This window comes from Chrysemys picta, chromosome 8, assembly GCF_011386835.1.
Source record: "Chrysemys picta bellii isolate R12L10 chromosome 8, ASM1138683v2, whole genome shotgun sequence".
NCBI classification, from domain to species: Eukaryota; Metazoa; Chordata; order Testudines; family Emydidae; genus Chrysemys; species Chrysemys picta.
Genome location: NC_088798.1, coordinates 57477767 through 57495047, shown reverse-complemented (window position 1 = coordinate 57495047; position 17281 = coordinate 57477767). Strand labels below are relative to the sequence as shown.

Below are 17281 nucleotides of genomic sequence, written 5' to 3'. Positions count from 1 at the left end.
TTCGCAGCCACTGGGATTCATCCCAGACCTGCAGCACTATGCGGTCCCACCACTCAGTGCTTGTTTCCCGGGCCCAGAATCCCCGTTCCACGGCATCAACATGACCCATTGCCACCGTGATGTCCTCAGCGCTGGGTCCCGTGCTTTCTGAGAGATCTGTGCTACTCTCAGACTTCAGGCCCTCACCGCGGTGCCGTAGCCTCCTCGCCTGACTTATCTGCATCTGCCTCAGGGAAAGGTGGATGATAAGCTGCGAGGCGTTGAGAGCGGCCACAACTGCAGCGATGGTCGCAGCGGGCTCCATGCTCGCAGTGCTGTGGTGTCCGCGCTGTCACTGACTAGAAAAGTGCGCGAACTGATTTCCCGCCGGCGCTTTCAGGGAGGGAGGGCGGGAGTGATGGATGGATGATGACAGTTACCCAAAAGCACCCTCGAGACATTTTTTTTACCCAGAAGGCATTGGCGGCTCCACCCAGAATTCCAATGGGCAGCGGGGACTGCGGGAACTGTGGGATAGCTGCCCACAGTGCACCGCTTCCAATGTCGACGCTTTCCCCGTTACTGTGGACTCACAAAGTCGAATTACTGTCCTTAGTGTGGACACACACGTTCGACTTTGCAATATCGATTCCAAAAATTCGATTTAAGTAAAATCGAACTACTCTCGTAATGTAGACATACCCTTAGAAAGGTCACAGCATCTACATAGCATACAGTTTATAGAATTTAACATGAATATAAAGGACTTCCGATATAACATACTTATTCACTGACTATTTTTTTATTTTGGTTACATAACACCCCTTTTCCATTTATACTTATAGTTGCTATAATAACCAATTCCTGTATTTTAATCAATACCTTTTATGTATAAGAACTGATTTCCCAATACATTCTATCCTGACAAACTGGTAGTTGATAAGAAAGCAATTTACATTCCTGGTTAATAGTTGTTGTTTTTTTTTAATATGGAGATATACTTATCTCATAGAACTGGAAGGGACCCTGAAAGGTCATCGAGTCCAGGCCCCTGCCTTCACTAGCAGGACCAAGTACTGATTTTGCCCCAGATCCCTAAGTGGCCCCCTCAAGGATTGAACTCATAACCCTGAGTTTAGCAGGCCAATGCTCAAACCACTAAGCTATCCCTCCCCTTTTCTCAGTGCTGTGCTGCCGCCGCCACCACCACCACTCCATCATTCCTTTCTCCCGATGCCTCTGCTCACACTCCTCCTGACTCTTCTTCCTGTGCCTTCAGTGCTCTCCCCGGGCACATCTACTGCTCTTTCCAGCACTCCTGCCTGTGCTGCTGCTGTTCTTCCCATCCTCCCTCTGCCTCTCCTTCTCCAAGTGCTCCACCACTCCTTCCCGTGCTTGTTCCTGTGCCTTCGCTCCTTTCTGTGCGCCTGCCTGCACCTTCGGTGCTCCCCCTGCCTGCAGGGTGTGTGTGCTTGGTTAGGGCTGATGTACAATGTGTTTGCTGACCTATTAACTTGATGGTGTCTGACTGAGGTTGGTTGTGTTGTTTCCATGGTGATCCTCAGAGTCCCTCCTCTCAGGTATTTAAAGAACAGCCCTAAAACCATGCCAGGTGTGTAACTCACTCCAAAGGTAGGTGAGAGGGGCAAGAGCAGAGCTGTGGGGAGTCCCAGCCCTGGGGGACAGATGGTCAGGAATACAGTGCAGTACTAGGACTGTACAGGATTTGCTAGCACATGCTGCATACTTTTGCTATGGGGAAAGGTCCCTCGAATTGAATAGGGAGCTGAGCTACAGATATTTAAAGAGCCTTGATGCTTAGTTCTGCTGGGTTTTTTGGAGCATTCTACCTGTTCTGTGGACCATCTGACAGAACTGAATAGAGAATCATCACCAGAGAATCATTGCATAGGACGTATAAGGCAGTTGAAGAAAGCTATATAAATGCTGCTATTATCTATAAAACTCATGACAGTTATTAGCTCCCTCCTTTCACTGTCTCAGGGGAAGTACATCAGGATTTGTAGTTTATCTCTTTAGTTTGCCTTTAGTCCCCTAAGAAGATCCCATCTCTCTTACCAGGTTCATGTCTCAGGAAAACTTTTCCTGTGTCCTGTCCTAGGGCGCCATCTAGTAGCAACAATCAGCAATACAGCTTGCTTACCCCACAGATGGCTGGGGTGTCCATTTTAGGAGAAGGCTTCCAGGCCATAAAGGGGCTTGTCTTTCACCTCCTTCACCCAACCAAAATCATCCATGGAGGAGACTGGTCTGGATGGGGGGTGCTATGCCTTCGCACTGGGCTGCCTCCATCCCACGAAGCCCAGGGCCCCGCTCACTCCTCTAGGGCGGAAGGGCAGCAGCTCCCCTGGGGACAGTTGCTGCTAGAGCCAGTGTGGCTGATATGTATCAGCCTGGCTGCAGGCTGCATCCCTTCCCCAACCCACAGCCAGATGAGCACCAGCTTGTCCTCCAGCCCCTCCCACTCAAACCTTGGGCAACACCAGGCCACTGGGCTGCTGCCAGAGCTCATTAACAATTGACGCTAACACAGAGAAAGCAGCTGGAACAACAAGGACCCCACCTTGCTTTCTGCTGTGCTGCCCATTTGCTCTCCCTGGTTCAGCTACATCACACATTTGGCTACCTCAGCCAGAACCCAACAGCTGGCGAGTGACAGATTTCGGGGGGACACTATTCCCCAGGGGCTGCCCACTTACTGCTCCAACCCTAGTTTGCACTTTGCAGTCAATGCTTCGGCTGCACAGGTGGAGAATGCAGGAGCTATCGGTATTAGCCTTCATGAACACCCTATGTGCCTCAGTTTACCTGCTTGGCATTAGCCTGCCCATACCTGTCTGGGGTATGGCCAAAGGAGGCTATTGGGGTAAACAAGCAGGAAATGAAGCAATAGTTGGGGTAAACAGCTTCAAGGAGGTTAAGAGGCTATTATGTGGGAAGCTGCTGTTCTCCAGGTGTCAGGCAGAGAGGGTGACGGGGCTGAAAGCCTAGAGCTGTAAAAGACCAGGAACAGCTATAAAGCTCCTCCCCTGGTTTGGGGAGGTGGGTCATCATCAGTTGCCTGTGTGGAGGACACTACCAGAGACACACTGATTGAGGGAGCACCTGCAGCAGGCAGGCTATTCCAGCTGGAGATGAAGGTAAGTGGGTTAGAGGACTTGCCAAAGGCTGCAAGGGAAGATGAAGGTGTAAGTGAGAGGGAAGGTGTGGCTTGGACTGACCTTTGGGTGAATTATTAATATGGAAGTCTGAAGCCCTTGTTTTCAGTCACTTTATTCAGCTGATGCCCCAGGCTTCTGGAGGCAAAGGGTTTACTGGGGCCCAGCCCAGCTGGGCCAGCTACATTAATACGATTGGGAGGCAGGGGGCTGCAGCCCAGAAACCCAGTCAAGGGATCAGACCAAGACCATGGGGGTTCTACCCAGGGAGGGGTGAAGGTAGCGAAACCTGTCTCCAGAGGAGTTCACTCTTGAGGGACTGAAAGAGGTCTCATGTACCTGGGCCAGCGCTTCTTACCAGCTTCCCTTCTTTGAGGAGATGCCCACTTCGCAATGAGTGACACAGCAGGAAGATCTCAAGCTCTGCCCAAGCGTATGGAGCTCTGGACAATCCACAGCCTCTGACTGATATGTTACAGTGGGGCGCCCCTTTGGGCCTCCTTGCTTCTCCTGGGCACCGGGCTTTTGCAATGCAAATGATTCCAGCCAGATCATGTTGGGAAGGGAGAGGTTGATATTTTGGGCCTTTAAGAAAAACACCCCTAGTCTATCCAGCCAGCCTAATTGGAATGATAGAGGCCATCTCTAGGGCTCCAGCTCTGGGGCTAGGGGAAGCAGTTCTACCATCCCTCTGCTCCTCAGCACAGCAGGGTAAAAGGAGCAATGAAATGGTGAGACACAGAGGGAGCTCCCACCCCAGCTCCATTCCTGCACCCCACACACGGAATGAGCCGGAATGTTTCTTCAAAGCAAACTCAAATGTCTGTGTCCAGCCCACTTTATATCACAGACCCCTGCTCGTTTCCCATCCCAACCCCTCCACAGTTCATGCTGGGGAGCTGGCATAGTGCAGGCCAGTCCATGGAGATTGTTTGAAGATAAGTGACCTGGTAGAAGGTGTTCATCAGTGTGGCAGTCCTGTCTGAGCGCCAGCTTCCCCTGGCATGGCTCTATAGCATGGGGGAGTCCTTCTTGTCCTTTGGAGCCTCAGGGTGATTGGGAGCGCTGGTGGGAAGGCTGCTGCCCGTGGAGTTGTGGCTAGCCGCAGATACAAGATTCATTAGGTCAAAGGGCAAAGGGAGGACGATGGTGGAAGGTTTCTCGGCAGACAGGCATTGCAGCATGTGCAGGTAACGGAGCTGGACAGCAGCTGGGGAGCTGGCTAAGATCTCGGCTGCCATCTTCAAGGATTCAGAAGCAGCCTTCTCCCCCTCGGCAGCGATCACCTGCAGTACAAGGGAACGAACGGCTGTTTCTGCACCATTCCACTGGGTTGGCCCCACCGGGGCTGGCAGGAGCTGTGAGGGCCTGGCTGATGGGAGCTGACATTGTTTCTTATAGTGAGGCTTAGTGAAGATGCTAGGCTGGAGTCGCTGCAAGCTCCCCCCATGGCCAGTGTTCCTGCCTTAGTCTCTGCAGTGCCTCCTGCTGAGCAAAGGAGGGAGCGGAATAGCCCATGCAGCCAGAGTTCCTCTATCATGTCTCTGCTGTGCCCTCTGCGGGGAGAGGTTGGGACTGCAGCAGGGCGCTGCAGCACCTATCTCCTCCTGTGTTAAAGCGGGGTTCCCCAGCCTGTGGGTCAAGTACCCCTAGGGCTGGTCAGAGGGGCCTTCCTGAGGATCTCGACTGGGCAGAGCCCTCCTGTGGAGGAGGGCTATAGAAGAAGCAAAGGAGGGAGCAGCCAGTCCAGGGTTTGGGAGACAGGCACTGTGCACCAGCATTTAACCTGCCCTCTCCTGTTAGGATGCCCCTTCAGCTCAGTGCAGGGACAGAGGCAGCCCTCGACTCAGCCAGCAGAGAGCACCAGTGGGAAGAGTTTGATAAAGGGACTGTTCCATGCCACAGAAATGGCTGGGCTCCAGAGAGGGACATTGGGGGGAGGGATTGCTCAGTGGTTTGAGCATTGGCCTGCTAAACCCAAGGTTGTGAGCTCAATCCGTGAGGGGGCCATTTGGGGATTTAGTTTGTACTGCTTTGAGCAGGGGTTGGACTAGATGATCTCCTGAGGTCCCTTCTAACCCTGATATTCTATGATCGGCATTGCAACACAGAGTGTGGAGGGGCAGTGCTGCTGGGGGAGAGAGAGCCCCTTAGGGTAGGGAGGGGTGCCCCTCCCATTGCAGGGCGCAGCAGGGCAGTGCTGTGAGCAGGAAGGCATATAGGATGAGGAGCCAGTAGAGGTAGGGACAGCTGGGCCCTTGGGGGAATCTCCTCTCCTGGTGGTGTATAGGGTCTCTGTCCAAATGGCTGGGAATTGATCCACGTGGGAATATGGGGCATTCGCTGGTGTCCTACCCGCACTTTGGCCTGTCTCTGGGCCTCTGCTTCCACTGCCAGGGACTGCTGCAGTTCAGTGGGCAGCCGCACGTGGTTGCTGCAGGAGGAAGAGACCGGAGTTACACGGACCCCGGAACTCCACACCCACGGGTAGTGCCAGGCTGCTAGCCTGTCTGACACTGTGCCCCAGGGTCTCCTTCCCGGGCTGAGGCAGGTTACAAAAGCCCCTGGAGTTTGGATTTTCAGCCTTCCAATCTCATCTCCCATCCAGCTGGTCCCAACCCACCTAGCACTGGAATCAATGGGGGCCTTCCCAGGGACACTCTGATTCTTGGACTAGGTTCTGTTATTGGCCAAGCTGTGCTTTTCTCCTTTGGAACCAGGCCGGGAAATCTGAATTGCAATAACAGCGCCAGATCCCCAGCTGGTGTAAATGGGTGTAGCTTTGACGACATCCATGGCACTAGGCTGAGTTACCCCGCTGAGGAGCTGCCCCAGCTGGAAAACACAAGAGCTTTTCGTGCCATTTAAACATTTGCAGCCCAGTGAGTGGAGGTGCTGAGTATGTGGGCAAAGGAGAAGGGCTGGGGGCTCAGGGCGCTGAAGAGGTGACACCTGGATAGAGCTTCAGGGGCAAAGGTGGAAAAGGAGCAGACATTAGCAAGCAGTGTTTGCAAAGGGTCACGAGGAGGTTTCTTTACCCTGCTGGGTCTCCGCTTCATATGTTTCCTACCTACATTTCTGTTCTCTCCACCTTGATTCCCCAGCGACATGTGACTGCATCCAAGGTGACCTGTAGAGATGGGAATATACTGACCGTAGGCAATGTGTGTGGCATTGTGCCAAGGCACTTACAAACAAGTCAAACATATGGTTCACTGCATGAGAGCTCATGTTGGAGGGATGTGTCTGCTATGGATACTTGTGCATGCTACAGAAAAACACTTCTGGTTAAAAGGCTCAAGTGTCCCTAAAGGTTGGACACCAAGAGAAATCCCTGTAGAGGGCAGGGCAAGGAGGTAGGCTGCCATGTGCGTCTTCATTGCTCTTGGCTTCTGGGTCTCACACTGTGCTCAGGAAGATTTGCTCCCAGAGAAGTCAGCTGACTCAGAAGTACCATTGCTGCCTCAAAAAATCCAGTTCTGGTATAACTCCACTGAAATCAGCAGGGTGGGGCCCACTTACACCAGGCCTGAACTTGGCCCTGGATGTGTCATTTGAATCTAGATGGCTGATAATTTCCCAGCTTGGATTGCTTCCCCCAAACCCCTCTCAGCAGCTGGATTTGTGTCAGCTTTGCTGCAGCTGGCGGAGAAACCCACCGATTCCCTGCTTTGTCTGTGGCTGCGGCCCATCAGGACTGCGTTTTGCCAAAGCACTTTGCCCTCGGACAGCCTCTTGAATCCAAGGGACTCAAAGTATAATCATCACACTGTTGCCTTCCACTGGGTGAAGCAAGTCACCTGACGCTATGACTGATCCCTGCAACTGATCACTGTGGGCTTCTTATAGGCCTTTCCCTGAGGCCCTTATACACTTTCAATGTGGGTTGAAAGATCGATCTACAGCACTGCTCCAGAGCTTTGGCCCCACAGCTGCCCACCTCCACGTGGAGATACCTTCATTTCCTGGCCAATGCTCTTCCTCTCCAGGAGGATTTCACTGAAGGATCGATGGGCCAGCAAGCGCTTCATGGTTGTCTGCACCAGCAGCTGGACAGCGCTGGAGAGGTTGGCCATGCTGGTTAGGAGGAGAGAGGCATTTTCCATCCGGTAGTAGCAGACAGCATCTATTTCCATAGTAACCATGTCTTTGGTCACCACCTAGACAGAGAATTTGGGGGTGATGGAGCTGGTTCTGATAACTCTAGGGTGGGATGGAGGAGCTGGGAACACTGCAGGAGAGGGAAAAATGGCCTTGTGGGTAAGGCATTGCGCTGGGACTCAGGAGATCTCAGGGATTCAGGTGCTAGCTCTGCCCCAGACCAACTGTGTGACCCTGGGCAAGTCACTTTGCCTCTCTTTTCTCTCCCACTGTTGGCCTGTCTTGTCTATTTCACATGTAAGTGGTTTGGGCAGGGACTGTCTCTTACTATGTGTGTGCAGCGCCGAGCACAATGTGATTATCACTGACTGTTACGGCAGTGTCCACTGCATGCTAGAAGTCATGCAGGATGGTCCCTGCTCCAAGCTGCTCCCACACTAAGAATCTCGGGTGGGGGCTCTAGATGCTGCTATTAACTAATAATGCAGCCGGATATAAGGCATGCAGGGAGAGGGAGCCAAGGAAAGAAATGGGGGGGAAAAAAAGGATTTGGGCATAGGGAGGGCCGCTCTGCACTGGCCTGTGCCTGCCTAGACCCTGGAAATGACAGTCTCTGATCCCAGCAGGCTGTCCTTCCAAGGCTGGTACAGATGTGGGGGTCCTTCAGATGAGAGCTTCAGAACCATGCTCCAGCCTCCTTTGCGCAGGACTCCCTGGCACTTTTTGTAAGAATCTGGCCCAGTGTCTTTGGCCAAAAACTCTTCCTCCTCCTCCTTGTCATGCAGTGTTGTGTCGTGCTGTACTGGTCAGTGGTGCATTGGGTTATGTTGTGTTGTGCAGCAGTGTGTTGTGTTATGCTGGGCATTAGTGTGGTGTTGCCCACTTTATGCGTTCAAAAATCGTGAACTTGGATTAAAAATGGTGAGATTTTAAAGTACAAGCACCCCACCTGTATAATTTGTGCCTTCTAGTTTCTGCCCCTTTAGGGTGCATTTTGGTCACATTTGTGAGCCTTTCTGCACAGCTATTGAAGCCTAGATACTTAGCATTGATTAAGGGGGGGAAAATGAGATTCTTCCCCATTCACCTGACTCCAGGACCTGGGGCTTATAAAAAACACCAAATATCATAAGATTGGCAATAAGATCATGAGCACTGAGCAGTGTGCTATGTGCCAGTCGGCTAGTGTCCTTTGCCCAGAGCTGGCTGCATCACAGCTGTGCTGGCTGTGTACAGCTTGTAAAGCACTTTGGGATCCCTCCAAATCCAGAGTGCTATCTAAGCGTGAGATACTTTTATTGCTTCAGGGCAGAATGAACTTCAGGCTTAAGCCTGCCTCTTGGGTGGGTGTAATATTTTATGCCACCTTCCCACTAGGGAGCAAATAGCCTTTCCTATGGCTGGTTAGCTCTAACGCTAGAGATGCAAAGGAATGAATGGGAGGGAGTTGGCTTACCTCATGGAAGGGGATCTCTAGGGTTTTGAGGCGACGGTCTACCTTGTGGTATGTATCCAGACAGGGAAGGAAGAAGAAAAGGCCTAGGGGAGGAAAAGGCAGAGCAGTGGCATGTGACTGGATGCCATGGAAGAAAGTCCCACTCCCTGACCCAATAGGAGCAAACTTGGGGCTACATAGGACAAGACAAAGACCAAGAGAAGGGCCCAGAGCTGCAGCGTCTCCAGCACTAAACACCTGCCCAGATGTCCTGCTGCAGAAATGGGGGTGGGAAGGAAAATAAACTCTTCCCAAAAGATGTGGCAGACACATCAGACCCTGAGGGGTTCCCCTGGCCACCCAGTGCTAAGGTTTTAGTCACTCGCTGTCCCCCTTCACATGTCCCCACTCAACATGCTGGGTTCTCACTTCACAGGTGAGCCCATGTCTTAGCACCAAGATGGGTCTGAGCTGTAACATTTGGAGCAGGATCCAGATCAGAACAAGCTGTGGGCTGTTTGGATGGGGGTTCTGGCTCAGGCCCATGGCTGCTTAGAGTCCTCACAGCAGGGGCTTTGAGGAGGGGCATGCCAGGCCTTTGGGGTCTTAATGCAAGGGCCCCCCAGGCAGCTAACATGTGGGGAGTGTAGATGGAGCAAGCTGAGCATGGCACATACACGCGAAGGGCCCCGTGAGAGGAGACTGGTAGGGAGACGACCACAACCTGCAGTTGGGAATGGGAAAGGGGCTGCACTTCCGCTTCCTCATGGTTGGGAGGGGGAAGGGAACCAGGGGGCATGAAGCCTGACCCTACCACTTCAGCAGTGGTTTGAGGCCTACAAGTGTTGGGAGCCCCGCAGGAGCTGTCATTGCCAGGAGAGGAGCCAAAACAAGGCTCCCGAGAAATGCCTTCTCCTTTCTTGGCTCGGCTACACAGAGCGGGAGAGGGCTGAGGGAGCCGCAGGCACCGGGCACAGGATTTCCAGATGCTCCTCACCCCACTCATCTCCTGTGGCTGCAGCAGTCCAAGGAGCAGCCAGCCCTGTGAGGAGCCAGTCGCCTGCCCAGCAGAGGGCAGTGCCCACATTGCCAGCCATTAGCAGACCTGGTCAGAGAGGGAGAGTGCCAGAGCCTGCAGGGGTGGGGTGTTAGGAGGACAAGACCATTGGATGGGGACAGAGGAGAAGGGTGGATCCACCCCATCACAGACTCAGGATAAGCAGAGGCTTGCCTGGGTCAGGATGTACATTTGTGGTGGGTAGGGTGACCAGACAGCAAGTGTGAAAAATCGGGACGGGGGTGGGGGGTAATAGGAGCCTATATAAGAAAAAGCCCCAAATATCGGGACTGTCCCTATAAAATCGGGACGTCTGGTCACCCTAGTGGTGGGTGGGGTGAGAGGGGCACAGGGAGGGGGACACTGGGTGTGGGATCCCCTGGGAACAGTGGGGATGGGGTGGCCGGCCCAGCACTTCTGGTAGCCTTGCGCGAGTGTGGCGAGAGAAAGGGGTGAAGGAGTGAACAAATTGCTTACCGGGCCCTCGGGGCCTTCCAGGAAGGAGGCGCCCAAGTCGAAACACGATGGCTCTCTCGTACTCCTGCACGATCTGCAGTGGGAGACAGAGAGGCTGGAATTGGAGGGGGTGGGGCTCTGGGGGAAGGGCTGCAGCATTGGAAGAGAAGCTGGCGAAATCATTGTTTTGGGAAACTGCGCAGAGCCAGCCAGCCAGAGCTGTCGGCTGGTGTAGCTCCATTCACGCTAGAGCTGCTATCTCCATTTACACTAGCTGAGAATCTGGCTCAGAGACTATATGGCAATTGCAACTGTGGCCTGCTCCCGGCCCCTGGAACTGAGCAGGGAAAATGATCCCCCTCAGGGCCTAGGCAGCTTAGAGGAGGAAGCCACTTGAATCAAATGCAGAGGGGGCAAGAGCCAGATCTGGGGTGGGGCGAGTACATTGGGATGAAGAATTCTGGGAGGGATGCAGGGGTGGGGAATGACTGGGACTGTGCATTGGGGTCGGGGGGAGACTGTGATTGGCTGTGCAAGGAGACTACGACAGGGAGCTGGGGATGGGACTAAGAGCCACTGAGGGGGAGACTGAAATCAGATGGGGAGCTGGGGGAGACTGGGAGTGGGAAGCAGTGTAGTGGGGGAGGGGAGACAGATCTCAGAGGAGCCAGGGTGCAAGGAGACAACGGACTGGCTGAGCAGAGAGCCTGGGGCAAGGAGTCAGATTTGGGGAGGGACACTGAGATTAGGCTGGGGTGGGAAACTGGGACTGGGAGCCAGTGGGGATGGGGACTGTGGACATAGGAGGCTGAGTGGGAGACAGAGACAGATGGGTTGAGGAGCTGGGAGCAGGGAACTGGGATGGCTCGGCAAAGGAGATGGGGACTGGGATGAAAAGTCTGAGGAGTGGAGATGGGGACTGGCTAGGTGAGGTGGATAGGACTAGGACAAGGAGCCCAGGGTAAGGACGGGACAGGACCAGGTTGGAGGGGAATGGGCAGAAGAGTCTGCACACTAGACCACACTCCCCTCCACAGTCTGGAATGGAACCCCAGGTCCTTGAGACCATAGGTGCTGATGGTGTGGCAGCACCCGCTGGCTTGAACCCCTGGCTTGAAGTAGTACTAACAACCAAATACATGGTAATACCATTCCTTTGCTGTCAGCAAATATCTGGGAAACCACCTGGCTGTGTCTCATCCCCCTCTAGTGCTGGGCCATATAGAGGATAACAACCTACTACTGCCATCAGTTACTCCCTTAGCTCAAGTGGCAGAGGGCTAAGTGGTGTATGTAAAGGTTCTGACCCCGCTGAGGACTTACATGGGTGTCAGTATGATGCCACATGATGAAATTTCTGTGTTTTCAGTTTGCTTTTTTAAAACTCTAGGAAATTACAAAGCTATGTTAAAATACCACAGTAAGGTTGCAAAGTCAAGCGCACCCTGCATAGCCTCACCTTCATGCAGAACCAGACAGAAATGGGGAAGGTCAATATGATGAAGAGAAGGGACAAGATGGTAAGAAGCCATTCACAGATACCTCGACCAGAAGATGTCATCCCTAAAGAAAAATAAAGAAAGAATGCATTAGCGGGTGCCTATTTCCATATTACTGACCAATTGACACCTTCTTGCATGGTCAGAAATCCAGCTTTCACCAGGTGATCAAAACCTGCTCAGAGATAGGCAGGTGTAATCACCTGGGCTGGAATTTGACCAAGACACCGGTGTCAGCATTCAGGGCCTGGCCTAAAAGGGTAAAAACATGGTTGTGTGTGAGCATTTTGGGGCAGAGGGCTGCACCACCATATATATTCTAACAGCACCATGGGAAACAAGTGCTGACCACCACTACTGCTGGTACTGTACCTTAAATATTCATTAGAAATACTCTGAAAGTCCTAGCAAGGAAGGGGCATTCATTGTGCCCCATTTCCCAGGTGCAGCCTTTGCCAGCATCTCTCCCGTCTGGGTAGTGTAGCTCCTCTGGTGGGCTGGGTATAAAGCTTTTTTCTGGTGCCCTCCTGGAATGAGCGCTGGCTTTGTCTGGTTCATGTGTCCAGCTGGGAGTCTGCCCTGGGGCTCTGATGCTCATGGGCAATGGAATCGTCCCAAACACACAGCGATTCAGGTGAAAGCTATACTCCTCTCAGCTGTTTTAAGCAGAGCCCACATTATTCATCTGGGACTAGTACAGGGGGATCTCAGGCTGTGCCTGTGTGTCCCTTTGAAATGGATTCCAGCTGCAATCTCAACCCTATTGAGTGTAGCACTGTGCATGGGTGTGTCTGCTAATCCCCACCAATAGGAGGGACTACAGGCTGCAGCCCAAACCCCAGGCTTGTGGTTTTGGCAGGCCAGGGCATGCCACTTTTCCATGGGTGCCCTTAGGAACAAAGGCCCAGATCCTCCAAGGTTTTAATGGGAGTTAGGTGCCAAAATACCTCTGAGGATTTGGGCCAAAGTCTTTGTGCCATGGCATGAGGCCACAGTGTGAAATGCAAGCTGCAAAGAACACATGCTCTGGGGGGGAGGGGAGGGAGAAGGGGAGTGTTGCTGGAACATGGGAAGAAGGGTGAGACCAGCGGCTTCCCCATGGTTGGTCTAAGAGTCCTGAGCTCAAGGAGCCCATTGAAGACCTTTGGCAGGGCTGGCAGCTGGCTGTGGGTCTGCATGTTTACTGACCTGATGGTAGTGTCTGATTCACTCCTGACAAGGCTGTTCCCTGGGCAGTGAATCACTAGAGGACACCCAGTGCAAGGGGAAGTTGCAACAGCTCTTTCTTTTGTGCCAGCTTTATGGGCCTGGGGATCCACAGCACAAGCAGGAGCAACGGCTGCTGCCCCACTGCACTGTGCTTCAACCCTGACCCACTGGAACCACTCAGAGGCTATCACCTACCCCCATTCGTTAGCAGTATTGCTTGAGGCCTGGCCCCATGGTGCTAGGGATACGCACAGTAAGAGACAGTCCCTGCCCCAAACAATAGACAAAGGAAGTGCTGTTATCCCCATTTTACAGAGGGGGAACTGAGGCACAGAGAGACTAAAGTGACTTTCCCCATGGGGAATTTGTGGCAGAACTGGGCACTGAACCCAGCTCTCCCAATGCCCAGGCCAATCCCTTAGCTCAGAGACAATCCTGCTGCTTGGAAGTTATTAAGTCTTTGGCCTTTATGTGGATGGTGCCACTAGAGCTAAAGCCCCTGGTGAATTCTGTGATGTGGGCATCTCTCCTGTGGGACATAATGTTACCCAAGGATCATCAAACAGATATTAGAGGGAAACAACTCTTATTCCCCAGCAACCCCAGGTGGATGGGCAGTGACTTCCAGATGAAAGGCTACCTGGGCTCCTACTAATTCTCTGATCCTTGCCATCCTTCAGTGTTAATGCTGCGACTTAGAGCAACAAATGAGCCTTTCCCAGAAATTCTGGCTCTTAACTTTGTCTGAGCTGTAGGACTGGATTAATTGCTATTTATGGAGGAAGATACAAAAGTGAGACCTGGCTTTTGTCTATATTGGTTGGTGTGTGTGTGTGTGAGAGAGACAGACAGACAGCGTAAAGGCTTACAATAAAAGAATGGTTGTCTGAGCTCAGCTGTTTATTTACTAATGGACAGTACAGGAAGGAGGAAGATCAGAAAGCAGAGATCATTTTAAACAGACATCTTATGTGTCCTGTGTGAGGATAACTCTGTTTTCTCTGTAACCTACCAGCTCCTGCATTTATAGCCCCTTCCATTCAGGAATGAGGTAAGCCTCACACACTCCCTGTGACATAGATTATTTCCCCTACTTAACAGATAGGAAAGCTCACTCTCCCAGGCTTACTCATACACACCCACTCTGTGGCCCAGCTGGGACCAGAACCCCACTCTTCTGCTATCAGGCAGGTGCTCTGTCTACTAGGCTACATTGGCTCCCCTGGTTTTGTCTTTAAAATATTCCCCCTTTGAACCTTCCTCTCTGACCTGCTGTCGGTAGGCAGGTATGAAGGAGATCAAGAGCCTCCTTCTCCTACTGAGCTGATGCTAACTCCACCCTCTCCCCAAAGTGGGCATGCTCCAGCTTCCACTGGCTGCCCTTAAAAGCTGGTCTTTCAGAGCTACTGCCCCCTTTAGAGGACCCTTGGCTCTAGTGGGCAGATGGCTTCCTGCTGGGTGCAGGCATGGCCATGAAAGTGGAATGCTTACTCTTTCCAAAGGTGAGTTAACATCCCTGCTTCCATTGACCACTACAGTCTCTTCTGCCTTGAGGGGCTCTCTGCAGAAAGGCCAGGCCTAGAGAGGAGCTTGAACCTAAGCCCCAGATGCCATTACACCAAGCTTTAAGGGTTCAGAGTCTGTATCTGAGTTTTGCAGCTGGATCTTCTCCCTACAACAAGCTGAACTAAACCTGTGGCTGGCAACACTCCCAAACTGTGTGTGTCCTCAGAATCTCCGGCAATGCTCTGATTGTGTGGTTTGGTTTCTTGGTTGTAGCAACGAGAAGCTCCCTGTAATCAAGACAGAACTCTTTGGAGGAAGGAGGCCGCTGTAAAGAATTAATCATCAAAGAGAGAGAAACCAAGCTGGGGCAGCAGAGCAGCTGGACTGGGGAGGGTTTTTGCTGCTTCTTGAAGTTCCCTCCCATCCCTGTGATGCCAGGACTGAACAGATCAGTTCTATGGATAAAGCATGTGCCTATTGGAAATACAGTGCCAATGTACAAAGGCTGAGAGGCAAAGAGCTCTGTTGATCATCTCACACTTCCCCTCCTTCCCCCCCTGTGCCAAATCCCTGCCCCTGGAACTGGCCACCTCCATCTGTTTTCTGTGGCAATAGGTTGGTTCAGGTGTGTTCTGGGCAGAGCAAGGCTTAAGAGCCACCTAGGATAACTCTAGCTAGAAACGTTTTCCATCTAAGGGTGGTAAATAATCCTCTGTGCTTCTCAGATCTAAGGGGTAATATAGCCAGCGAGGCCATGGCCTAATGAAACTCATGAGCAGCGCTCTGAGGCCTAGAGGGATGCAGAGTGGATGCTGCTCGCTGCTAAATTCATTGCTTTATTAGAAACGGAACAGGTCCTGACGTCTCTGAGTAGCCTGGCTAGCCCCAGGTCTGGTGCTGAGCCCTTCTGAAAATCTAGCCTTTGTGTGATCACTTGCTCCTTTGTCATGCACTTATTGCACCTGCTTTGCTCTCCCTTTGCACTGGTGTAAACAACGATACAGGGATCAGACCAGAATCGAACCCCAGTGCCTCACAAGCTAGTAGCCTCTGTGCCTAGTGCTCTCCTGCCCTTTCCAAATCCTACCTTCCTCTTGCTGCTCGCTTTCCAGCAGTGCCATCACCTCTGTTTCCTCGTCGAAAGACACGACATCATCCACGTCCACCACCGTGGAGCTCGGCACTCTGCTGTCTGTCTCTGTGGGGCTCTTCCCCTCTTTGGCTTTCCCCCTCTTGAGCCCCTCTCTGTCCTTGCTGGCTCCTCTTTTGCTCTCCACCTTCTCTCTCCTGCCCTGTGAGTCTGCGGGCTCTCTGGTCCTCCTGTGGGACTCCCTGGAGGAGCTGCGAGACCGCTTTTCCATCCTCATCGGGGCTGTGAGCGGAGGAGCATGCAGCTCTTGGGAAGCAGCTTGCTGCGGCGGCAGGATGACCGGTCTTGGGAATTTATTGGGGAGTGGAGGAGGTGGCAGGCGGGGGAGGCGCAGGAGGTTTTGAGCACGCTCTGGGCTTGTTAGACTTGTTGGACAGTGAGCCAAGCAAGCTGTTTTCCAGACACTGTCCTATCCCCCACCTACGCGGCACTGGCAGGGGAGTTTCAGGAAGGCTCAGCCCTCACCACTCAGATGCCAAGATGGTGGAATCTATGATGAGGGTCTGTGTGCTCTTGCATGACTTTGGCATAAAATGCGTTGACACTCACACAAAGGGGCCTTTTTTGTGCATCTCTAAAGTAACTCCTCTTCCCCCCCCCCCCCCCCAGTGCAGCCATCTGGCTCGTGAGGCTTCTGACTCTCCTGACCTCACTAGCACCATGACTTGGGTGGAGAATCTCAAACCTTTGCTGTTGAAAGCAACTGCCCAAGTCCAATCCTGACTATTCCCCATGTTTAGAAACTATCTCCATTAGGGCTTGGGATGGGGGATTGCTCCCCACTGGTTCTGCTCTCTAGAAACTGGTGGTTGGGTTCCCAATGCAGCAGGGGCACATTGACATACAGTTGTTCTCATCTGAATGTAACAACTACGTTGCTTTTCAAATTCAAGTGAGGCAGTTCGACGCCAATCCAGCAATGTGCTCCCTTGAGCCGAGCTCGGTTGAATTTAGTGCGGCTCCATTAGGGCTCAGGGCATGGGACTCATTGCAGGATTAACAATAATAATACCCTTTTCTAGAGATTTTCATCAGTAGATCTCCAAATGCTTTACGTAGGAGGTCAGAGTCATCGTCCCCATTTTACAGCTGGGGACACTGAGGTATGGGGCCTTTAAGACTCTTGTTTAAATGACAGAACTGTAACTTTGTGCCTGAAATAGTTCCTCAGAGTCTCAAGATGTGAAGTGTCATGGGGGGTACGATAATCTGCGTACGTAACTCACATACTCAGCAGCGGTGTGAAGGACGCCCTTTCACTTGCATGCTAGATCAGAGGTCCCATTGGGTTGTCAGTACATGCCTGTTAGCAGGGAGAGGGTTAATTCTTACAGGGTAAACTGCATAAAGCTTTTCACTCAGGCCTCTGGGAGAGGAAAATTCTGTTTTGTGGCGGTTTAAATTTGGGGCTCACAGAAATTGGTTTCAATTGATTGAGGTTTTCCCTCTTCCTGAGTTAACAAAGTTTATTTTTTTTAAATTAGGCATCCACTTAGCAGAGGAATGACAAGCCCAGGGTTATGTTCGTTCACCTCCGGCCTCCGAAACTAGAATGAAACAGAAATGCCCTGAGCGCCTGTCTTCTGCTTTGGTTTCTTTCTCTGTTTCTCTTCTCCCCCCCCCCCCCCCCCCAACTTCCCTTGGTTCTCATTGGTACCTGCTATTAGACTATAACTGTTCCTTTCTGCAGTTCCCGTTGATATCCTTCAC

At 52.3% G+C, this 17281-nt stretch overlaps 2 protein-coding genes across 3 annotated transcripts in view; one reads left to right on the top strand and one right to left on the bottom strand.

Moving 5' to 3' along the window:
- Positions 1-3257: 3257 nt before the first annotated feature.
- NPHS2 (NPHS2 stomatin family member, podocin) lies at positions 3258-15862 on the bottom strand. Its single transcript, XM_005290785.4, has 8 exons — positions 15509-15862; positions 11667-11770; positions 10229-10301; positions 8716-8798; positions 7115-7318; positions 6233-6288; positions 5514-5592; positions 3258-4444 (listed from the first exon to the last, which is right to left on the bottom strand). Exons 1-8 carry the CDS (start codon positions 15786-15788, stop codon positions 4169-4171), a joined length of 1155 nt encoding a protein of 384 aa, XP_005290842.3. The 5' UTR covers positions 15789-15862; the 3' UTR covers positions 3258-4168.
- TDRD5 (tudor domain containing 5) overlaps positions 14272-17281 on the top strand; it is a 41044-nt gene continuing 38034 nt past the window's right edge. The window contains exon 1 of one of the 2 annotated variants that reach the window (XM_065555656.1): positions 14272-14417. Coding sequence is in view for 1 of the 2 variants with exons in the window: in XM_065555657.1 (XP_065411729.1) it covers positions 14399-14417 (19 nt within the window). In the remaining variant the exon portion in view is untranslated. The remainder of the gene's footprint in view (positions 14418-17281) is intronic. The other variant, XM_065555657.1, reaches the window with a different exon arrangement.

Coding starts and splice junctions, on each gene's coding strand:
- NPHS2 (XM_005290785.4), bottom strand. CDS start 15,788: ATGAGGATGGAAAAGCGGTCTCGCAGCTCCTCCAGGGAGTCCCACAGG. Junction 11,771..15,508: donor AAGCGAGCAGCAAGAGGAAG/GTAGGATTTGGA, acceptor ATTTTTCTTTAG/GGATGACATCTTCTGGTCGA. Junction 4,445..5,513: donor AGAGACAGGCCAAAGTGCGG/GTAGGACACCAG, acceptor CTTGTACTGCAG/GTGATCGCTGCCGAGGGGGA.